We start from the raw sequence: 24,398 nt of genomic DNA, 5'->3' as shown, positions 1-24,398 counted from the left end.
AATATTTGTTTAAAAAAAAATAGACATTCAAACAAATGTAGCCTACTCTTACATGGAATTTGTAACTAGATTCTGTAGTTTTCTACAATGATTGTAATAAAAAGACACCTTTTTTCACTATACAAGTAACAATTAGACAATACAAGTTTAATTACAATGTTTTTTTTTTCTTGCAATGGGCATCTGAAAATTAGTTACACAATATATAAAGTAGGCGCAAGATGTAAAAATCGCTTCCACAATGTCTTTCAGCTTTAGCGTGATCCCTCTGTCTATCATGTGAACAACAACATGAACCGTCACAATGCTTTTGCCTAAAAGCGTTTAGACCCATGTTGCATTGTCTTTTTTAACACTGGAAACCGCCACACTGGAAGGAGGGCATCTGGTCCTGGAGTTTGGGCTGTGAAAGGATGGATGGCTGTGGACCCATCATACCTTTGAGACTTGTCTGCCACATAGGGTGAAGGACCAATCTGCAAAAATAAACAGTCAAATCCAAAACAGCTCATTTCACCATTTTCATGAATTTTTAGTGATTTTTTGGCACTGCCTGACATAATAACACCCATCAAAACGTGACAGAATGCTGCAGCAAACAAAGTGTCTATGGATATTTATTCATGCAATGTTCTCCCTATATTAATTGAATCAGTGTCTCATGCCTGTACGGCTTTATTACTTTTAATAACATAGGCTAACTCTAAAACCTCTAGACTCGTTGCTCCTTGACTATTTTTGAGAACTTGTGCACCTGGGTGTTGTGCAAAACAAAACCAAAGGACATAGTTATATCTATCACACTGAATCTGGTAAAAACTGGGTGTAAACAGGACAGACCCAGGACTGATAAGGACCATTGGTGTGAGCGCAGGCCGACGCCGTGCTTGTGATGGCACAACGCGCATACACTGGGAACCATGGTCATAAACACTCGAATCGAGGCTACAGGATAGCTTAGCATTAGCACCCAGTTAGCAGTCTGACTAGCTTTATTTTTTTCACCCACAAGACAAATGCTTACCAAAACGTTGGATTAGCTCTGAATCTTCATGAAGTCTGATCAGTTGCATCAAATCTGCCATGACTGCAATTATTTCCACCAACAAGAAGTCACCATAGCCTGAGCCTGCCTGGCTGTGGTTCACGGCTGCTGCGCTGCCTGAGCTGCGTGCGCTGCTGAGGCGAGCTCTTCTCTGATTGGCCAGGAGCGGATTGCATTGGAAATTGAATAAAGAGACTTTCTGCGCGTGAGACGTTTTGTATTCCGCAATGCTGTAACCACAAGATGGTGCTGTTTCACCACGTATTCTTTTATGTCAAATGCATAATTCTCAAAAGTCAACTAAAAATACATAATACATTATCAAATGTAAATTGCATAACAAAATGCATAATTGTCAAAAGTCAACTAAAAATACATAATACACTATCAAATGTAAATTGCATTACACATTGTAGAATGTCAAATGCATAATTCTCAATTGCATTGTAAAATGAATAAAGAGGCCAAAATCCCATGGCAATATGCTATTCATTTCAAAATCTTGTATTTTGCCATATATAAAGACATTGCATCGGCACTTTACATAGTGAATTGCCATTAGAACTTTTGGAATAGAAAATTACATGTCAAAATAGGATATAACATTCCACTTTGCCAAATGCAACTCCAAACTAAATGCCATTTTAAGAATGAATAGAACAATGAATAAAGAGGCCAAAATCCCATGGCAATTATGCTATTCATTTCAAAATCTTGTATTTTGAAATATATGAAGACATTGCACTGACACTTTACATATTGAATTGCCATTAGAACTTTTGGAATAGAATATTGCCAAATACAATTACAAAATGTATACTAAAATAACATAATGCATAGCCATTTGACAAATGAATAGACAATTGAATTAAGGTGCCAATAGTCTTCCATACTGATGTTCCACGTCAGAAATATCCCTTTGCTCTTAGCTTGGTTTTCTAATGGTGGGCTGATGGATGCTGTTGCTTTGTCCAGTTACTTAAACCCCTAAGAAACCATTCTTACTCCAAGGTGCTTGTTCAATGGACTAGCACATTAAATAAGGGAAAGACAAGGGCCAAAAAAAGACTTAACAGTAAGATTAAAACAGAAACGCAACCAACAATAACAATAGAATGCAGAACAACAATAAAGCACAACAATAAAATCACATAATATAAAAAAACAACAACATAAAGGTTGCCTTTATGGTTTAGATAAAAAACAAATGTCAGCACCAACATTTAAAAAGGAATCCTCTGCACAATAGGCTGCAGAATTCATATTGGAGCTCAGAGGTCAGCCACTAGGTGAGACCATTGAGCTGAAAGTTAATAGTCTAACCTTGTCTAAAGAAAGGCATACATAACCATTTCCAGTTCTGACTGCATACTTTTGAGCAGAAAAGCAATAGCTTGTGACTTTAAGTCAGGGATCTCCAAACATTGGCTCAGGAGCTACCAGTTAAAGCAGGACATTTCTCCATAGCTTGATTATTCACAATTTAGATGCATTTTATTATTATTTTATTTATTATTTATTTATTTTTCAAAGAGGAAATGCAAGTGATTGTCTTTATATTTGTTAACAAATTGCCTTGGTTACTCACTGTCCAGGGTGAGCTAAACCTAAGCAGCATTGTGTGTTTGAAGAATAAATAGCCCTCGGCCATGTTTGCAACGTAAAAGAATCTGACAGGGTAAAGAAAAAAGGCTGGAGTAACAAAATAGTTCCACAAGCATCTGAGTATAACTCAAAAAGGCCTACGTGCCACCAAAAGCACTTTGCTAGCTAACTGCCAGCACTTCTTTGACCAAATGTCGACCTGAAGTTGTCCTAGTATTGACCTGGCTTGTTCCCACTTTCGCCCGTGTTTATTAGGCCTAGCCAATACTTTTTACTTTTGTTCAGCGCCTTTTTCCTGGACTGTGGCACTTTGTGTGAACATTTTGCAAACCACAGCAGATATTTTCACTTTAAATTACCACAGACTCTTTAAGAAGTTTTTTCTTGTTAGTGCCATAATGAGGTCTGACTTAACAGGGGAGAAGTGGGTTCGTCTTTGCCGCGCCGCTTCTTTTATATGCTCTAAGTGACTGAGCAGCTTCCTAATGAATATCTTCTTCATGTCCCCGGCCGCGCCACTCGCTTGTTCCCCCCTGATCGGCGCCTCCTGCTGTCACATTGGAAAGACATCTAGGCAAAATGGTGCTCCCCTCCTCTCTTTCTGTCTCTCACTCTCGCGCTCACTACCTCGGCCATTATCCCTGATGATGTCTGTGGCTTTTTTTTTTTTTTTTTTCAAGGGAGCTTTTAGCCTGACTTTGAAATGCCATCTGACAGAGTAGTGCTGGAGTAGGTATCATTGCACCTCAAGCTCTTTCAGTTTGGCACAAATGGAGATGCGGTGTATGACAGTACACATCCGTCTGCTAACATAAAAAAAGCCCTGTGTGTTGTATGTCTGCACTCAGAATTAGCCAAGCAACATGTGTACAAATCTATCCATAAATGGATCAGTAGTGCTTTTTTTGTTATATGTACTGACATTCTCACTTCCTGACACTTCTGACAGCTCATGCAACACTGAAACATGAATTTGTATCAGTCATTTTAGGTTGAAGGCAGGGTAACCAATATATTTCTCTTAGAATACATTTACTTTGCCATTTTAGGCTTAGATTATGTGTGAGAAAAACAACATTAAAGGGGCTAGATGCAAGTTTGCCATTTTATACTCACTACTGCCATCTCAGGTCATACGTGTAACTGCACCTTCTATACTAAGCTTGTGCATGACGGCACTTTGGACCCGAGGTGACACCTTTTTGAGTGACCGTGCAAGATTTTAGAGGCAGTTGTGGTGAACAGGTCTGGGCCCATTCTACACATTAGGACATGGCTGGAACATGTAGGGGGAGGAAAATACATTATTTTAACATTTTTAAACTCTGTATAGTCCCTTTAAGAAACAATAAGGTCTGTCAAAGCTACACACACTCTAAATGTGCTTAGTACAGTGGTTCTTAAAGTGAGGGTCGCATGACAATATATTTAAAATTTCTGACATTGATTTGGTTGATTAAAAACAGCTTTTTTTAGTGATATTGGGGCCAAATAGCAAAATACAGAACCCATAAAAACACAAAACAGATTTGAAATGTTTTGCACCTTGAATTATTATTATAAATGCTTATTACATTTTACAGAAGGGGGTCCCGTGTTGTTTGTTGCCATTGTTAGTAAACAGGTTCACAACTAGGAAAAGAAGGCGACCCTCTTACATGGCGCCCTTTTTAGGATGGTATTTTCAGAGCTAGAAACAATTTGGGGCAGTAGCTTTATACTTAGCTACCTCTTACTTCCATGTCAAACAGGTGGAAATAGATAGTGCAGCTTTAATATACAGAGAGATGGATTTACGTTGGAAACTCTGAAAGAAAACATGCCCGGATACTTTTATAGCACTCAACTTGTTAGCACATCTGTCTGCCTGTAGGATCTGGCTTCTTACTATGTTTTGATTTAAAAGTCATAGTAATACTATGTACTTACTTGTGTATTGAAAGTTGAGTATTTCTTCCGTCACTGTGTCTTAAAAACAACATCAGGTTTGTTTTGAGTAATTTTAGTTTTTACCAACTTGTGTATCGTCTGTTGTGGATGTTGATTGGTAGCACAGGCAGGTACTTCATCCTCCACTTCCTCCTGAGTTTAGCTCCTGGGTTCAGCGTCAGACGTGCTCGGGGAAACCCAGAGGAGGGTTGATGATTATTACACGAAGAAAATATGATGTGGAGCACTGCATTAATATTCATGCTCTTTGAAGCCATTCTCATCTGTGCTGTGTTTGTTTGTGCTCCTCATGTAAAAAGATGAAAAGACGTGTGGACCTCATGAATTTCGCTGCGAGAATAACAACTGCATCCCGGACCACTGGAGGTGTGACAGCCAGAACGACTGCGGAGACAACTCAGACGAACACAACTGCAGTGAGTACCTGAGATTTCAGAAACTCTTTTTGAACAGAGGAGTTTGACATGTGCAGACGCCCCATGCACCTGAGCTGGGGGCAAGGGGCTGCTCAGAAGATGCCTCCTCCGTTAACCCTGAAGAACTTTAAGTAAACATCTTTGTTAGAGTGGGTTGTGTTAAAATAGAGGAGCTGATAGATATCATGAGAAACTATTTAAAATGTTGTCTATTTTGGTTAATATGCTTGATGTTTTCTTAAGACACAGCCTAAAAAGTAAAAGTTTCTTTTTCACTTCACCCAGCTGCACACACTCACAAATGATTTCTTAGATTGGAGCCCCTCTTCGCCTGCCTGCTAACACTGTATGTCTGGACCTATTGTGTGTTTATGCTGAACATGCACCAGTGAAGTGATTTATTCGCTGCTTATTCCACACAGCCATTAATGTCACTTAAAATGCAAATAAAAGCCAGTCAACTGTTGGCTGCAATAGAATTACGCAGGTGGACCAAAAGACAGCAGCAGCGGCAGCAAATCTTATTTTGCCTCGATGCCTGCTGGGAGCTCTTGCTTGTGAGCACAGCTCATAACATAGGCCCTGAGTTGGCTAACGGTCCATGATAACAAGAAGACAGTGGACGTGATGCATCCTAATACTGTCCTGGGGGAGAGAGCTGCTCTAAACGACAGGTATAGGGTTTCTGGCTTTACAGAGTCCGTGCCCTCTAAATATGCCAAGTCCATTGTGAGAGCAGAAATTTGCCCGTCTGCTTTGCCAGCTCCTCCACTTCTGAAACAAAATGGTTCTAATTAACCCAAACAGAGGGACTGCCAAGGTATTAGCGTGTGATTCGAAACACACAATATTTTGGCCCTGTAACAATATCTGGGGATGTCCGAGCTTTTGTATGCTGTCTAATTGTGGGAAAATGATGAGATTGCCCTCATTTGAAAGTGTTTTATGCGCCTACTTCTCAGAGCCTGTCACCTGTAACCACAAGGACTTCGCCTGTGCCAACGGAGACTGCATTTCCTCCAGGTTTCGATGTGATGGAGACTTTGACTGCCTGGACAATTCAGACGAGGTTTGTCAAATAATACCAGGAATCTGCAACCTATGGTTTTCTAACCACAGGTGGCTCATTGTTATGAAAAATATGAATTTGGGGGTTTTGCAAAATAAAAAATTGGGCTTTGGAGTATGGATCCAGCAGTTTGCAGATCTCTTGCCTATATTTTATCATAGTGACTGGACTTCTTGGATCAGTGGGTTAAAATCTAAATCATGATAAATACTGAAATGTTTGTGCAGGCTCTCAGTTGCCCAGGAACGATTCATGCAGTGAAGCTTTAAATCGTTGACTGGACTGAGTTGGTTGAGGACAATTCACTTACAGGTATATCCACAGAAGCTTCTTCTCTTTTTGGTCAGAAAATGTGTTGTCAGTTTTGTTCATTAACTTGGATTTTATTTGTCACATTTTCTCACCCCAAGAGCTAAGAAGAAGCTTCTTTACAAGTGAAATGTCCTCAACTCAACCAATTTAGTCCAGTCACTTTAAGCTTCACTACGATAAATATTTATGTGGATATTGTTGCAATGCATGTTTACAATGCAACTATGTAGCAATTCTAGAGACTGCATGGCCTTTCATTGTTCATGCGATGTCCTTTGTCCATCTTTGGACTTACCTTAACCCAAAGATATTGGACATCAACTTATCTTATCTTCTATGTATGTTTGATCAACCACCTGCACCATGACTGTAAACTTTGCACTGTCAATGTTGACTTCTGATATTTTTATTCCATTTAATTTTTTTCAATTTTTTATTATTATTTATATTTACATACATACATACGTTTGCCCTTTAAAGCTTCCTATTCATTGTATATAACATACCTCTAGTTACCATTACTTTATTGCACATTTCCTGTCTACCTCGAGTGTTTCTGGAGAGCTGATGGAACAAGTGAATTTCTTCATTGTGAGATCAATAAAGTCCTATCTTATCTTTTTTTTTTTTTTTTTTAAGTAATCCAAAGTACACAATATTGGGCAATTAGTGTTATAAACATAATTATTTGTATGATTCTATGGCTATTGTAATTCATCCTGTGGGTGTGGAGGGGAAAAAATACTTGACATCACCCAGCCTTTGTATTCACACAAGCCTATAGTATATTAATGCATGGTTTGTGAATTTTATACAAATGGACTCTCCACTGCGCTCCCAGCCTCAGCGCACAGTTGGAGCAAATGAAATTGCTTTTGCTCAGAGAATAATCCCATTAAAAGCATAATTTATTAGCGTGATACAAATCTTCCATTCCTGTTTTCAAAAACAATCCTCGACAGAAACTTCCTTTGTGGTGACACATTATAGTTAAAGTATATTAGCGCATGAAATTCCCCATATTCAGTCACTGCGGGGACTTTTAATCCCCTTCGCCGTTATGTGAAACAAAAACAGTTTGTTTTGAATCCAAATGTGAATGTCTTAATTTTACGTTCCACGCCTAATTTGTGATATCATTTTACACTCTAATATGTGCAGAAATGAATGGTGCCTTATTTAGCATTCTATGGTGTAAAGAGATTTCTCAGAGAATACCCTATCAGTGATAATGATGCAGTGTGATGCATAATTCAAGAGCAAAGCCTTGTTATTAGGATTCATAATTCCTGCCTAATTTACAGTGCGCTATTCGACGATTTATATGTAATTTCTCACCATGACCATTATTAACCCAGTATTACAGCTCCCCCCGCATTGCAGTTTCAGGTCGGAGCAGTCACAACTTGTTGCCATTCAATTACCCTACATCATATTGTTCTGTCGGAGAGGGAATGCCAAGAATTTGTTTATACATGAAGTTAAATATTGTTTTTGTAATATATAATGTGCTATGGTGAAATAACAAATTTATGATATGATTCTCAGGTACAGCTATTGGTTACAACTCCTCCTCATACGACGGTGTAAATTCCAGTTGGATTATGGATAAAAGGCATAAATGATTATTATGCACCTTTGGGTAACACTTTATTTTACAGTACCTTGATACCATGTAATAAGACATAACTCTAATCCTAACCTTAAATCCTAACCCTGAAGGTCGTATGTCTTATTACATTATGTACCTGCAAAGTACAAATACATATTATTCTATTGTGTATCTAACCCTTAGGTACAAGTTATTACACATTGTTACAAAGCAGATTACATTGTACTAAATTGTGTTAGGTACATTGTATCAAGGTACTATAAAATAAAGTGTTACCCAACTTGGTATGCAAAAAAGAACTTTACCTTTTTGTAAATGGCTATGGGGGTTTAGCATGACACCTTTACTTTCCCTCAGAGTGGCCTCTATGACGCTCCAGGATTAATTGTTTTGTAGGTTTTCTGTTGAAAGGGTAAGTGAAAACCAACCAGAAACTCTATCCTGGAGCATCATAGAGGCCACTGTGATGGAAAGTAAAGTCTTGTCTGCCACTAGAGGGCTACGCAACTAAAGAAAATGACATACAGTATGCATTTGTCATGCTAACCATGCTAAATAAAGTTACAAGGCCACTGAAAGGTCAAATGCTCACAAATAAAATGCACATAAAAAGTTGCATAATGCATCTTTAAAGAAACATAAAAAAGATCTTGTATGTTCAAGTTGTAATGTAAATCTGTGTTGCTTTAGTATGAGGTTATCTCAAATTAAATTGAAATGTCATATTTTTGTTTGAAATGTTATTTGCAGTATTTTAATCTAGTTGTCCAAAGTTTAAATTAACTTAGAGAGAGCGCTGACCACAAGAGTGACAAGCATGACACTCTGCCTATGCCTTTTGGGGTTGCAGGTCCTTAAGGCTATCCTGGTAACTTTGTGCTTTAGGCGGAAAATAATGATCTTGGGCTCTTTGATCATAACATTATGTTACATTTGCAGAAAGGCTGTGAAGCGCACTGTGCGGACGACCAGTTTCAATGCAACAACAACCTGTGTATCTCTCTGAAGTGGGTCTGTGATGGCCAGGAGGACTGTAAAATGGGCGAAGATGAAAAAAACTGCCAAGGAACAGGTAAAAACAAGCACCATTTATCTGAAAATTACAAGAAAAATGGGATGTCGGCTGGTGCAAAAAGCTCTGTCGTTTTTTGAACCTCTTCTTTTGTCCATTTATAGACTAGGAAAAGCTTGTGCAATTGTAAAGATAAAGGCGCTACGGCTTTGTCCAGCCGCCCCTATGAGCTACCATTGTGTTCTTGACAATAGGGACTAGTCATCGCTTCGGATGTTTTGATTGTCATAAATGTTCACTCCAGACTTTCATTCAAATTGCAAGCGTTGGAAATTTCATTCAAGAGTTGATTTGCTGAGATGTGGCTCTTGATTCTGACCAAATGCACTTTTGGGTGTTATTTTGTTACATAGCTGTTTCTCACTTGTGGCACAGATCGACAGGGATTTAGGAATCATGGACCCACAAACCACACTGTGCATTTTGTTAACGCCGATGATTATTTCTACATTCATCTGTCACGTTTTGTCTTTCCCAGCAGCCCCCTCATGCTCAGTGAACGAGTACGTGTGCGCCAGTGGGGGGTGCGTGTCGGCCAGTCTCAGGTGTGATGGACACGACAACTGTCTGGACGGATCCGATGAGGTCAGTTCACCTTCATGTCCCGCCTGATCAAAATTCATGCTCCCATCAGCCTCTCTCTCTGCTGCTTTGCCTCTTATAAAACTGTACTGCAACACAAGTAACGCATTACAGATAGTACTGTGGCTATATTTTTGGACTTTATTATTTAATCTATTTTACCTGAAATGTGCTTAAAGATTTCCTAAACAGTTTTATCATTTTACCTGATCGTTGCCAAAATTATTACAAATCTATCATACCCCTACATGTTCAAACAATGTCCTAATGTGTAGAATGAGCCCAGACCTGTTCACCACAACTGCCTCTAAAATCCTGCACTGTCACTCAAAAAGGTGTTAATTCGGGGCCGAAGTGCCGTCATGCACAAGCTTAATATAGAAGGTGCAGTTACACGTATGACCTGAGGTGGCAGTAGTGAGTATAAAATGGCTAACTTGCATCTAGCTCCTTTAAGATGTATGAGTATTGCTGTTATAGGTTTTAAATGTATATGTTCTTGATGGATTAGCTCTAAATAATGTAGTCTATGTTTTAGCTTGTATTGAACACCCAGTGTGTGTAGTAGCTAAAATGTTTACTCAACATGACATAATAATTTACACAAATAATTTTACTCCGGTAGAATTACAAAGTAGTCATCCAAATAGTTACGCAAAATTCAAATCATATGTAAAATAAAAAATAAAAAAACAGCTGATATTTAGCTTTGATATTTATTGCATACCCCTCCAATGTCAATGAGTTACGTAATTGTTGACAAATGCAAACGTTTCATGAGACTGAAAAACGACGCTGTGTATCTCTCGTCCTACCTTTGACACTTTATTTTCTCCGTGATCTTCTTCAAAAAGCGCCTCCTGCAGTGTTTTCGTTGCGTCTGATTGCAACCTAAAGCTTCAGCAGACGGGGCATTTTGTTGATTGGAGGCCGGCGTTGTGTGTTGACAGATTGGCTGTGTGAAGGAGTGCAGAGAAGATGAGTTTCTGTGTCTGAACCGCGCTCACTGTATCCCGCGGCGATGGCGCTGCGACGATGTCTTCGACTGCATGGACCACAGCGACGAGGAGAACTGCAGTCAAGGCATGTGGCACCAGACATGCTTTTCAGTATTTTTGCTATGTTTAAATTCTAATACGAAAGATTCAAGGTTGTCAGAGTGCCACGTGAAGTAGATTTTCACGTGAAGTGAAGATAAAGTGAGGTAGTGAACACTGTCAATGGTTAGGTGTGCTCGTATGTGCAACATTTAGAAAATAAATGATTGAAGAGATAAAATATGCTTCACACCTATTCTACAAAAAAGAAAAGATCCTATCCCCGTTCACATTGATGTAGATAGGAGATTATTGCAACTTATCAGGCCTGAAATGGACAACTACATTAAAAGCAAGTTGCAATGAGGAAGGCATCCTCGAGCTGGTAAAATTGTCCATCATTATAGGTTACTTTATCCACATCTCTTGCTCACTTTTCTTCAAACTCAGTTGTTGGTTCAGGTAAGAGCTCTGTGTGTGTAATTGCAGGCGCCTTCTTCTGCCGCGCCGATGAGTTCATCTGCAACAACACCTTGTGTAAACTGCACACCTGGGTGTGCGACGGTAAAGACGACTGCGGAGATAATTCAGATGAAGACGCAGACATGTGTGGTGGGTTGAAATTGTCACTCAAAGCGTTTTCTTTGAAGGTAGCTGATGCACATTTTAAAAAGCACGGTGCCTATTTTTCCCTGTGGGGAGTGTATCATTGTCTTTGAGATGTGTTTTGAAAGACATGAATATTAGTTTGTCTTGTCGTCTCATCTGCAGCTAAACTTCCTTGCCCTCCTACACGGCCATTTCGCTGCCGAAACGATCAGGTCTGTCTGCGCTCGGATCAAGTCTGCAATAAAGTGGACGACTGTGGTGACAGCTCCGATGAGGAGGAGTGTGGTGAGAGCCAGACACATGCATTTATATTCAGCAACTCACTTTACTATATATGTTTATTAGACGTGCGATCAACTTCATTTATTTGATAATTGCACTCCCCTGATTCTCATAAACAAAGGCCCAACTGTTGATAAAAAAAAAAACCTTAACAATAACTCATATCAATCAAAACAACAATGAAACATAAAAATGTGCTCGCTGTCAAAAGCCCTGACTTTCACAGCAGTGAATAATGTGCGCACAAACGTTACTTTTAGCTTTATTCCATTTCATTCATAACGTAAGCAGTGAAAAGAACAGCTTTGGCTTTTTGTTTGAGAGAAATCTTGACTTCTACTGACCTCTGAAGAAGAAAAATCTACTGTATTTGTCACTTGAGCACTAAATAACTCTTGAAAAGGTTCAATGTTAGGATTCTCATTCACAGTTGATCTCCCCACAATAGCCTGATATTTTTTTTACCATGACACTGAAGATGGCCACTTCTACTGATTGCCAGAAATGCAGAGGATGGGGATGATGAATGTAAGGTTATCTTCTTAAAGGTGAAAAAGAAACATGTGACATCCTCAAGAACCAATAGATTCGATTGAAGTGTACGAGAGGCCAGAAAAATGCCTGTTGACTGTCAGATTCCATCAATTAAAAATGTACTCACGATTTCCTTCACTGTTCACTTCACTCAAATGAAGGCCTTCATGACAACTTTATAATCCCAACCCCTTTGATCACCATAGAGTATATACACCCCATGCCCACCATCTGAAATAGTGCATGAAATTGTAGAATATCCTGAACACAACCTCCATGACCTCCGAATGACCTCCAGCCACTGTTAATGGATTTATAACTGTAAGTACTATGGTCATAACACATGTCAGCCCTGTATTTTATGCCCGCGTCCTGCCATGTTTCAGCAGTGCCAGCGAGTTGATGCCTCAGTGCAAGACAGATCGTTCATCTTTTCCTCTCTCTCCTCTCTCCGTCTTCTTATTGAAACATCCATCCATCTGCCCCTCACTCCATTACCCCCCTGCCATTGTACCGCTCCTCATTCAATCTTCCCCCTCGATCTCCGCTTAATCCCAGTCTTCTCCAGACCTCCCCTGCACTTAATTTGGTCACTATTGTTCTTTCATTCAGCTGGATGTCAAAGTCCATTTTATTGTCTTTATGTTATTTCATACAAAGATCGATAAAAATCCAATACTGGGGTTGAGTCTATGATTGATTTTTGTTTTGCACACTACAGCAGATGTTTTAACATTGAGTCTACTTAGAAATGTGAATTTAATGCAGTAGTGTCTTTGAACTTGCTGGTTGTCATCTGGACTCTTTGCTGAAGATACACAGAGAGGCATCATCTCACATTACCTTTTCTGTGGTTTCTTTGGACAAGTAGAGATAACATTTTACACCCTGAAGGGCCTGTCTCACCGGCCTGGAGACTAGTTGGAGACTCAAGTTGTCGCTGGTCTCCGAGATGTCCCTTGGACATAAGGCGAGGCTCCAGGTAGCCTCTGTGAAAATGAACATGTTCGATTTCAGCGAAGACTGCATGGTCTCCGAGAGGTCACCCCATGGTCTCTGAGAGGTCAACGAGCTCTCAAGCAATTGTGACGCAAATACTATTTGTTGTCCTCAACCTGTGAGACGCTTCTGTGATGTCCCTGCAATGTCTCTGAGACCTGTCGGATGCCAAGGAGATCTCATAGACACTCCATTTGAGATCTCCTCGGTCTACGGCGACGTCACAGAAACATCTCACAGGTTGAGGACAACAAACGGTGTTGCCACAGCTGCTTGAGACTGAAGTCGATCCTATCCATTTTCACCAAGACTACCTGGAGATTTGCCTTATTGCCAGGGGACGTCTCAGAGACATCTCCGTAACCAGCGGCAACTCTAGTCTCCAACTAGCCTCCAACAACTAGTCTCTAGGCCTGTGAGATGGACCCTTCGTATGCATGCAATCAATCCGAGTTGCGGTGATGTGACTGCCAGTCTCGGCAGTCCCCAAAACATCTCTGCAACTCTCTCCGGTGAGATAGGCCCTTTAGCTGGCACTGTGGATGTTTTTATGAGAAGTGATTTTGTCTACTCTACCTCATGAATGCACTCTTTTCAACCTACATATTTGAAGGAAAATCTCTAAACAACTTCTTTTTTCTTACTTACAGAAGTTGTCGCCGGTCGCCCTCGTCCTTGTGGTAAAACTGAGTTTACTTGTGGCAACCGGCGCTGCATCCCCATCCAACTTCAGTGCGACCTCTTCAGTGACTGCGGAGACGGGGGTTCAGACGAGCAGGACTGCAAGGCCTGTATGTGCCACCTCCCATTGACTTCAACAAACAACATCAAAGTCCAGATAAAAAAGTGCCTACTGTCACAGGCGCACGCTACTCTTTGTAATCTAATTTTATGTATGATGTTTTGTTACTTATGCTAATTTATGGACGCCGGTGTTTGAGGTGTGTTGTTGTACTATATAAAAGAGGATAATGCCCTCTTAGCTTGGCACATCAAAAGCACGAGCGCAGCAGGTAAGCAGTAAGACCGCAAGCTCCCAGTCCTTAATCAAAGCGCCGTCTTTATTTGTAGTTTCCAGTGGAGATGTTTGTGGGAAGAAAACAAATCCATGCGGAGAGGACGCCATTTGCAACCAGACAAATGTTAATGCTATCTGCCAGTGCAAACCGGGCTTCAAGAGGATCCAGAAGACAGGCCAGTGTGAAGGTAATGAACTTTTACATGGGATCTTAGGGAACTTTTATTGCAATGTTGTTGTTAATTCGGACCATTTCCGTTTAGAATAAAGTTTTCACATACACTCAGTTGGTCAAGTCATTGAAGTTTCATATGCCGTCTCTAAAGCTGCAACAAAGGTTATGCCTTCTTTAGAAGTTGGCAACTGAGGAACGCTGATGCTGTGTATTAGGTGTTTTTTTTTTTTGTCTGCATACTTTAACATTGGGCATCGGAAGGTGGTCCACTGTCATTGTGTCCTTGGGCAAGACACTTCACCCTCCTTGCCTCCAGTGTCTGAGTACACTGGTGTATGAATGAGAGAGTGAATGGGTGACTGGTTCCTTACTGTAAAGCGCTTTGGGCCTGATAAAGGTAGAAAACCATTATATAAGTTGAGTCCATTTGCCATTGCCATTAGTTGATGACTTACAATTGTATACGAGCACAGAGCAGATGAGTTGTTTCTTTTACTTTCTTTAGTAAACTGAGTTTTGAGTCCTTCAAGGCACCAGAAAAAAAACTTTATTCTAGATGATAGCAATGCCTTGCCTTAAGGAAGCTGCTCTTTGGATTCTTCTGGTGTCTTTTAAAGTTTTTAGAAAGTTTGTGGAAACTGACAACACATCTTGGAAAATATTAAAAACAAGTCACAGACAAGTCATAAAATATATACAAGCTTGAGATTAATCTGTACTTTCATAGAAGTTTGATGTATTTTACAAGCAGTGTTGAAGACAGTAACTGTTTGAACAAAAGGAATGATGCATTTGAGGGATGTGACAGAAATGGATGACACATAGATACAGAACAAAGCTCTATTTGTTCCTCTAAAATGAATCATCAGAAGCTGCATAAATCAGTAAAAATAGGGCCGCATTGTCCAACAGTATTAGCAGTTTTGACCTAATAAGACATTTAGGGCTTTCTAAATGTCTGATTTTGAATTGAAACTTGCCACTTTATTTTCAACCTTGTCTTTTCACTGCATTGTACAGTTTTGAATTCTAAATGTGACATTTGCTATTCAGGCATTATAGCCGTCATTATCTATTTCATTTTCTCATTTTCTTTTTTCATTTCAGTGGTGTGAGTTACTATGTGCATTATGGGATAATAAGTAAAGTGCATTATGTAGCAATGTTATTAGAATATATTATCTTCCATAGCCTTTTGCCACCATCACTGAATATGTTGATGAAACTTGTGATAGACTTCTGTTATACTGTAATGATTTTCTATTTCCTTTTATAGAAACGAATGAGTGCCTCCAGTTTGATGCCTGTCCTCATTACTGCACTAACACAAAAGGATCTTATAAATGCACTTGTGACAGAAATTACAAAGACATCAATGGAAACTGTGTCGCAAAAGGTATGCGATAAATAATTCACAATAATTTACAGTGAATAAGATATAGAACATGTTAGCTCCAAATCGTTTAAGTTATTACCCGTGCACTTGTACTCTTGTCTAATATCCTACAATGGACACACTTGTTGTAGGGCCAGAGGAGCGAGTCCTTTACATCTCCAATGACACAGAGATTCGAAGCTTTGCCTACCCCTTTAACCAAAGCCAAGGGCACAAGCTGCTAACCCGCATTGAGGAAAACGCTCGCATTATCGGCATGGACGTTTTATTTCACCAACAAAAGTTTATCTGGGCCACGCAGTTCAACCCCGGAGGGATTTTCTATAAAGAATCCCAGGACAGGAGCCAAGCAAAGAGCAACGTCAGAAATATTGTAAGTATTATAAGTCCGAAAGAATGATGTGTTTTGAATGAGTTTTAGTTATTACCCTGAGCCTTGTGTCTTGTGAAATGGTGCCTCGACAAGGTCAATATGGCAGTCTCGCTCTAGAACAGTTTCCAATGTCAGACTGACTGTGTTCACAGCATTAGAGATTGTTTTCTTGTGCCGTCAAAACCACATAGAATTCTCAGTTGAAGGTGCATTACACAACTTTACATGTGAAAAAAAGTTGATATTTGTGCATATTTGACCTTGTGGCTGTGTGAGTGGTTAGCATGATGGTTTTACTTTTGATCACGGTGGCCCCTCCAGGATCAATTGTTTGGAAGGTTTTCACTACTGACTCTCACCAGATGATCTACCAAACTATTGATCCTGGAGCGTTGTAGAGACCACCGTGATTGAAAGTAAAGACGCAATGCTGACCACTCATATAACCGCTGGGTCACTACAAGGTCAAATACGCACAAATGTCAATTTTTGCATAAAATGTTGCATAATGCATCTTCAATCATCAAAAAAACTGAATAAATGCAGTTAATTGTATATTTAGAGTGGTGTGACCAATGATGTTGTGTAAGTTGAACTGAGGTAGAGATGTACTTTTGGGAGTACATCAGAGGGATAGTTCATATCAGATGTTTTGGGAATAAGGTCCTAAAGGCTAAATTGAGATATGTATAGTGGATGAAGTACATTGGAAGAAGGATATGAAGGGGGTTAAGAAAAGATGACTATAAGGGAAGACATGGTACGGACATGGTTTGTGCTGTGACGACCCGTGAAAAGGAAACGGTCTGAAGAGATGAAAAATCAGAATATAACAACCATGTATTTTGCGGCAAACACCCACCCCTCTCTCTCTCTCTCTCTCTCTCTTGATGTTTGCAGTGTTCAGACTTCCGCCGACCCAGAGACATCTCGGCAGACTGGGTCACGGGGAATATTTATTGGACGGATCACTCGCGGATGCACTGGTTCAGCTATTACACAGCCCACTGGACAAAGTTGCGCTACTCCATAAATGTGGGCCAGCTAAAGGGCCCCAACTGCACACGCTTGATCACTGACATCGCAGGAGAGCCCTATGCTATCGCGGTTAACCCCGCCAGAGGGTAAGTTATGGCCTGCCTTTGCTCATGACATGTGCATCTTGTTCTATACGGGGTTATAATGTGCACAGCTCCTGTCCAAGCCGTTCATACAATAAAATACACAGTGAGGCTAAGTGCTAGTAAAACCCTGAGCACTGCAGCGGTGACAGTAAAGGGCTTTTTGCTCATTATGAGAACATTTTTAGCCACATTTCCATCTCGCCTGTACCTTTGCAGTTCTATATAAAGTGAAGTATGCAGTGCACCTAAAGGGGACAAAGCATTTATGCACCTATTCACTCTGCATTTGCTACTGATCTAACGGGCTTGATCAGATGAATTCTCTTTTCAGTCGGTTTCATTTTAGCCTTTTTTGTTAAGTTACAAGTTTACTAGTATGTGTGTCAGATTAACTAAGCACTTTTCAGCGTGAAGAAATAATTATCAGTCAATCACACAATGCTATGTTGTTAGGCACATCATTTAGATTGATGGCAAGCACTTAAAAGGATGTCTGATGTGAATTTACACCAACCATTGCACAAAACATGGGACTCTAGCAGTAGGATGCTGTGTCAGATCACAGTTTTAAATATAAAAAACATAGTTGAGTAATTTTTGATTGTGTGTTTATGTATGTTCACTATGCTTCTGTTCATAACTTAGGAAGTATTTTCTGAGAAAGCAATATTTAAAATGACTGCACTAAATCAAGTATAGCTTCTTTATCTGCCAAAGATGAAAGTTGTGTGTGCATATTGGTAACTGTCACTGACCTACATATGCCCTGCAGAAACTTTCTTATGCCACTGCTAGCTTTGACTAACACAGTGTGCTGTCCACCTAATGGCCTCTAATGGCCCTAAATTAGTAACCTTTGTCAGAAATGATTTTCACAGTGAATATGGCCATTTCACAGATTGAGATTTCTGCAGGAGGTGGTCACAAATGTGTGAAAGTAACTATTAGACCTTCATCATTCTTCCTATAGTGGGCAATTGAATATCTCATCTGTGGGAATACATGGCTATATATATGAATTATAGTCAGCACGGTAAAGCCAGTGTGTGTCAAGTTTTTTTTTTAAATGTGGTTGTAAAATGTACTGGTGCATTAGCCTGTATGGATTACTTTGAGCCCTACTTTTTCCGAGGCCACAGCCGACTATAATTATCCGTCTTAGGGGAGGTAAGAGCTTTGGTTGCCTCTGTTTCAGGATGATGTACTGGAGTGTAATAGGTGATCACTCTCACATCGAGGAGTCGGCCATGGACGGATCCCTGCGCAGAGTGCTGCTGGAGAAGAACCTCCGGAGACCAACCGGTGTGTGATTTCTGCTGAACGCTCTATACACACAACATGAAATATTTACAGCTAAGCCAGGGATGCGGAAACCTCTTGCACTAAAGGAATCATCAAAGAACCATTGCATTAGCTGATATGAGGAGGAAAAGTGTTAAACATTGACAGAACGGGATTAAATCAGGATTCAAGGCGCCACTTTCTAAATGGTTCTTAAAAGAACATAGTAATGACTTAGAAAACGTAACTAGATCTTATGTGGATCTACACCAGGACTGAAGCTGGACTTAAAGAAACCTTTAACAAAATATACAAGTCAAAATCAGGACAAACAATTGTAAAACAAGTACATTATTCTCAAATAGACTTTAATCACCTAAACTATACATTAGAGAAGAAAATGCCAACAGTTATGCGTTATCTTCCTTTATGTCAGTGAAAATGTTGGCGTTGTTCACCCTTTTTGAGCGGCATTGTTCATTGTTCTGGTCTGACTTGGTCTTGTTTTGCGGGCCTCATTGAAGGACTAGAGGCCCCCGGCTGTCACCCTGAGCCTAGTTTGTCCACCTCTTTTCTAAAGATATAGACGGCATTGCGTCATACAAGGGGCGTGGCCTCGCTGAGTGGTAAGGAAGTATGTTTTGGGAAACACCATTTTTTTTTGTTATTAGGCGTTTTCTGGCGGAATATCAACTTATTTTTCACACACATATAAAGTCAAGTCTAAATTGGGTCCATATGGATGTTTATTCCCGGCAGATTGTTCAGTAGAAGCGAAAAAACAGCAGTCATAGCTAGCGTTGATGCTAACATGAAGCATTATATTGCATTCTCTGTTATTTATGTATTTATGGGCTCCTCTCCATGTCTTTGCATCTTTAGTGGGTAGAAAACTATATTCATAATTCAGCATTTGTTATAGTAGTTTTGGAGAAATTATATAAAGATTTTTTTTTCTCGTCTTTGTTTTCCCCCTCAACAGCTTCAAACACGACCATATATGGGCAATTCCAGAGATGCCGTCTCTATCTATAGGACTCTCTCCAGATCTGATACTTATAAATCTGATACTTGTAGTCAACAGCGATATAGCTTAAGGCAGTGGTCCTATTGTGGACAATGAACCGTATAATGTTATGTCTTCGGGAAATACGTACTATGCTTGGAAACACCCATAGGTAGTAAAGGGAGGACATACAATTCATTTTTTTTCGTTTCCCCCATACAATTATCCCTGGATACAGTAGATAGATTTTATACTCACTGACCTTAAATGAGTAGCAAGGCAGGAGGACCGTCCCTAACTGCAGCCGCCTTATGATGTCCCGGTGCCTGTGGGGAGACATTTACCGCTGATCCACTTTTGAGCAGATGCTTTGGCCTCTTTTAGTTCAAGGTACAAATGCTCTGCCTCAGTCGCCCGCTGTACGAATTATTCATCATGCTAGGAAAAACACAAACTTACTTAAACGCTGCAGCCAGGTGCTCAATAACCGAGGCTTTAGGGAGAACGAAACTATCCGGGTTTCAAATTGTACTCGCGCAGGGTTAAACAAAAAACATCCAAGCACAAGCGAGGCGATCCGTGTTACTTTCAAACGAGAACAACCTTGACTCTGGTGAATATATTTGAATGTAAATAGCCGAGAGGAGATTGAAGAAAGCACTATATCCTGTTCAAATGAAATGTAACTGTGTTCGCCGTCGGGGTTTTGTGCCAATCTGGGGTGTAATTTTCAAGTAGATTTCCATTCTGCTGCAGGACTGGCCATTGATTTCTTCAATCAGCGCCTGTACTGGGCCGATCCAGAGCTGTCTCATATTGGGAGCATGAGGTTTGACGGTTCGGATCCTCTGGTTACAATCAGTGATAGACACGGTAAGGCCAACTGGAAAGAAATTGATTTTTTTTGTGTGTGTGTATCCCGGTCATGCATTTTGGATATTACTTTTCCCACTATTGAATGATAGAGTGTGCTGTGGGTTATTTTCTCTCCATATTTTTTTTTATTATTAAAGAAAACCGTATGAAATGTGACAATATTGGGAAAAAAACAAACAAATAAAAAAACATGGTACGTCTGATAAATTACTTAGAATTGCCTGAATGAAGTTTTGTGGATTTTGAGCTATCTAAGTTTGGCAATGCAGCAAGCTTTTTTCCACTTAAAATACTGTGTACACAAATTAACAATATGAATTAAGAAAACATTGGCTTGTTCCATTTTCAAGGCTTGTCCAAACCTACTCAAATTCAAAACAAATGTCCTTTGAAGTTTGTTATATCAATTAAAATAGTAATTATTTCCAGTGTAGTGGTACAAGGGTGATACAAAGTGATGTAAAAAAACAAAACAAAAAAACTCACAAGAACGCACACAAGCAAAGTAAAGAAACATTGATGGTTTGAATCACTTCCACTTCCACCTTCACAGTATTTGTATTATATTTAACAGTAATAGGCTGTGCTCACGTTAGAGAATGTAATGATGTCATAATCAGGCAGGTGCCAATAATCTATGGGAGAAAGAGTTTGGGGGGGTTCCCAATCTTGCCATACTCAGCTTTTGGCTAAAAGTCTTTTAAGCGACTAATATCACACTAATGCATTTATGAAATATTTAACCTTGTGCCGGTTATTGCTTCATGTGGATAGGCCCAGAAATTACAAAGACGTCAACCATAACACGGTTACCACCATGAAATTGTAGTTGCCCAGCACTTCAATTTTAAACTCTGGTTTCCCCTACCACTAAAAACATGTGCAATAGGTGAATCCTCCAGCCAGGTGATTCTGACCATCAGCCTGGCTCCACATCATGGAGATGGGTCTCCGGGCGCGGCACTGCCGTCGACCACTGCTCCTTACTCGTTGCCCCAGCGGCATCGAAGGATGGGTTAAATGCAGAGGACAAATTTACCTACGGGGACAATAAAGTATACAAACAAACAAACTAACTAACAAACTATGGACTGTTAAAATGTTGTGATGTCACATGAACGCGATAATATGTTATCACTTAGTAGTATGACTGTGGTAGACAGTGATACAGAAAATGGAAATATTGTGATACATAAAAAATGTCCGCAGTCATTAAGATGGTGGGAGTCGGGGTGTGCTCAAATAAGTGTTGCCAGTGACTTAAGTCCTATCTGCACATACACATTTACAAAACAAATGTAACTTAATTATTCATGTTATTAGACAATGTATTATATTTAATATATGGTTGTCATTCTGATGCAGATTGACTGTCATTGATTGCTGCTTCATTCATTTAGATTAGATTAAAGAGGGACTGTTTCAGATTATATTTCAGACATTTGCACTTGTATACATAATAGATTGTTATGCGTTTCTACAGGAATCACCCAGCCGTACAGAATCGACATATTTGAGGACTACATCTACGGTACCGGACTGAAGCATGAAGTTTTCAAAATCCACAAATATGGCAAACAGTCAGTGGAGTTTCTCAGTCTGGGAGTTGAGAAACCCACCAATGTTTTGATCTCCCACCGATTCAAGCAACAAGACGGTAGGTCCCACTGACACTGTTTTCACAATCAAACTCAGCAGTGCTGCTACCAACGAGTCAAAACAAAAACACTGTTTGCACCCATGGTCTGGTGTGTTGTGAAATTTCAATACAAAAGAATAGTAAAAAGTAAATAGTAAATCACATATATTATATTTATATATATATGGATCTATATATGGAAAACCCTTTTAGATGTATGTGTTGTGTGCAAAAGCATCAAACATTTTCAGCCTTAGGGAGCAGCAGTTCATGATCTTTTATCCCCGAAGTGTGAAGCTAAACTGCTGTTTTCTATACCCTTACGCTCCTTTAAGCACATACACGCATATAATGGTGCTCTGTATAGATTACTGTATGTCTTGCAAGCGTCTGATGTTCCATTGCCATTTACACTGAGTCTGTTTGAAGCTCAACTCACAAGCATTACATGTGTGGAGTAAACAACAACCACAGCTCTCTCCCTCCCTGGGCACGGGCGATCGATTCCCCCTCCCGCCCTTCCCGTTGCTCCCCCTTCCTCCTACATGCAGTAAACCAACTTTAGTTATTTGTTACATGGCTGCTTTTAATGGCCGCGTGGAGCTTCACTCTGGCGCGGTCTTGGTCAGTTTTTCACTTAAAGGGCAGCTGTTTCTACTCCTCCGAGACTCATTAGGGTTGGCCGCGTTGTGTGTGAGGGTTGTGGGCAGAGGGATGTGCGCGGCTTGCAAAAACGGCATGACACGGGGGTTTGATGTCTTCAGCACAAGCCTCCTAATCATTTATATGTTCTCCAGGCTTTCATACTTTTTATGCAAGGAATTGGGCTGGGCCATGAACAGTTTTACTGCAACTGTTAAATATAAAAAATTATGTTTAATATTTACCTGTGAATTCAAAGTAATGATAACAAAATCCCAAGTTCGATATATTGAGGCAGAGAACTATCGCGATAAACAATATTATTGAAGTCCTTTCGATGCCACAGAAACTAACTTAACTAACATAACTAGCTTAAAAATGATAGTTAAGCTCTGTTTGAAAAGAACTTAATCTTAACATTTTTCACAATGAACATGAAACACAATGAGACACAACTTGCTCTACAAAAATGGAGGGGAAGTGCAAATAAATGTAAACACGCCATGGGCTAATTTCATCTGTTGTCCCACACTCGCACTCTCATTCAACCTGGCCTATTGTACATGTTTTAGTGGTAGGGGAAACCTGGAGTACCGGAGAACATGCAAACTGCACACAGAAAGGCCCCGTCCAGGTGGGGATCGAACTCAGGACCTTCTAGCAGTGAAGCACAAGCGCCAACCGCTGAACTATTAATGTTTAGGGTTTGATTTTCTAAAACGTGGGCTGCTTGCTTGCAGTTAAAATATTATGTTTTTTTGTCAAGATTTTTTCTGTGTGTCCTTGAATGCACCATTTTCTCCTTCAGTTCATCAAGTTTATAATGTAACTTCTTTCTTTTTTAAGGAAGTTATATTCAAAACACACTTCATGTGAATTATTATTTATATAATTCTGACTTTATCCAATCATATAATTACAAACATTTAAACTATCATTCAATGCCAAAAAAGCAACAACAACAAAAAAACAATCATAAAACATGGTACGTGATTCTGTGTTTCATTTTTGAGTCCTACATGAAATTTGCCACAGTTGATTTCCTGATTGCAACATCTTGTAGAGTCGAAACAGTTATCGTTATTATTTCGGGCCAATCATTGTACAGTTTGTGATGAGAGCCCTTCACACCTACTTCAATCAGACAAAGGCAATATCTCGACACAGTTCACCAACATTGTTTATTCAATTTAGAGATGCTGCCTTTCTGAGTGTTTTTTTTTTCCTTTTGTCTTCTATGCTCCGGGCAATGAGAAAATAACACTCTTCAAAGGCTTTAATTAAACCACTTATTGTTATAAATAAATAATTTGATGAAGAACAAACACTTTTTTTTCAAACACAGATGTGTTGTTTATTTATCACGGACCAAACTGACGGATTATTTCCTCGGCTCTTACTTTGTTTTTACAGCGTCGAATCCGTGCGTGAGGATGTCATGTGATTTCATGTGTCTGCTCAACCCGACCGGAGCCCGGTGCACCTGCCCCGAAGGGAAGGTGCTGGTCAATAACACCTGTGCGGACATCAACATCTCAGGTAAAAAGATAAAATAAAATCACATGTAGTCACAAGTCTGTAAAGCAGTACTAAGTAACTCATGCCCCTAGTGCCATAAGTGCCACTGCAGGTGTCGTAGCATGTTGCGTTTTTTTACTCATTAATCGTCCGTGAGAGTAAATACTACGCAGGCAGAATTAGACAAAAGGAGAGAGGAATATTGTACATGCAATTACACAATGGA

The 24,398-nt window shown here is 39.8% G+C and overlaps 1 protein-coding gene across 12 annotated transcripts in view; it reads left to right on the top strand.

The window, feature by feature from the left end:
* lrp1bb (low density lipoprotein receptor-related protein 1Bb) overlaps nucleotides 1–24,398 on the top strand; it is a 451,054-nt gene that overhangs the window by 389,211 nt on the left and 37,445 nt on the right. For 11 of the 12 annotated variants that reach the window (XM_079563321.1, XM_079563329.1, XM_079563327.1 and 8 more), the window contains 16 exons: nucleotides 4,900–5,016; nucleotides 5,979–6,085; nucleotides 8,949–9,081; nucleotides 9,560–9,666; nucleotides 10,614–10,746; nucleotides 11,190–11,312; nucleotides 11,472–11,594; nucleotides 13,775–13,915; nucleotides 14,196–14,330; nucleotides 15,594–15,713; nucleotides 15,845–16,086; nucleotides 16,987–17,210; nucleotides 18,406–18,512; nucleotides 20,254–20,370; nucleotides 21,857–22,030; nucleotides 24,068–24,193. In XM_079563321.1, the coding sequence (XP_079419447.1) occupies nucleotides 4,900–5,016; nucleotides 5,979–6,085; nucleotides 8,949–9,081; nucleotides 9,560–9,666; nucleotides 10,614–10,746; nucleotides 11,190–11,312; nucleotides 11,472–11,594; nucleotides 13,775–13,915; nucleotides 14,196–14,330; nucleotides 15,594–15,713; nucleotides 15,845–16,086; nucleotides 16,987–17,210; nucleotides 18,406–18,512; nucleotides 20,254–20,370; nucleotides 21,857–22,030; nucleotides 24,068–24,193 (2,229 nt within the window). The remainder of the gene's footprint in view (nucleotides 1–4,899; nucleotides 5,017–5,978; nucleotides 6,086–8,948; nucleotides 9,082–9,559; nucleotides 9,667–10,613; nucleotides 10,747–11,189; nucleotides 11,313–11,471; nucleotides 11,595–13,774; nucleotides 13,916–14,195; nucleotides 14,331–15,593; nucleotides 15,714–15,844; nucleotides 16,087–16,986; nucleotides 17,211–18,405; nucleotides 18,513–20,253; nucleotides 20,371–21,856; nucleotides 22,031–24,067; nucleotides 24,194–24,398) is intronic. The other variant, XM_079563322.1, reaches the window with a different exon arrangement.

The sequence above is a fragment of the Gobius niger genome (genome assembly GCF_951799975.1).
Source record: "Gobius niger genome assembly, chromosome: 9".
Lineage (NCBI taxonomy): Eukaryota > Metazoa > Chordata > Actinopteri > Gobiiformes > Gobiidae > Gobius > Gobius niger.
Note: the sequence above shows the minus strand (reverse complement) of the source record. Positions and strands in the feature narration are given on the sequence as shown.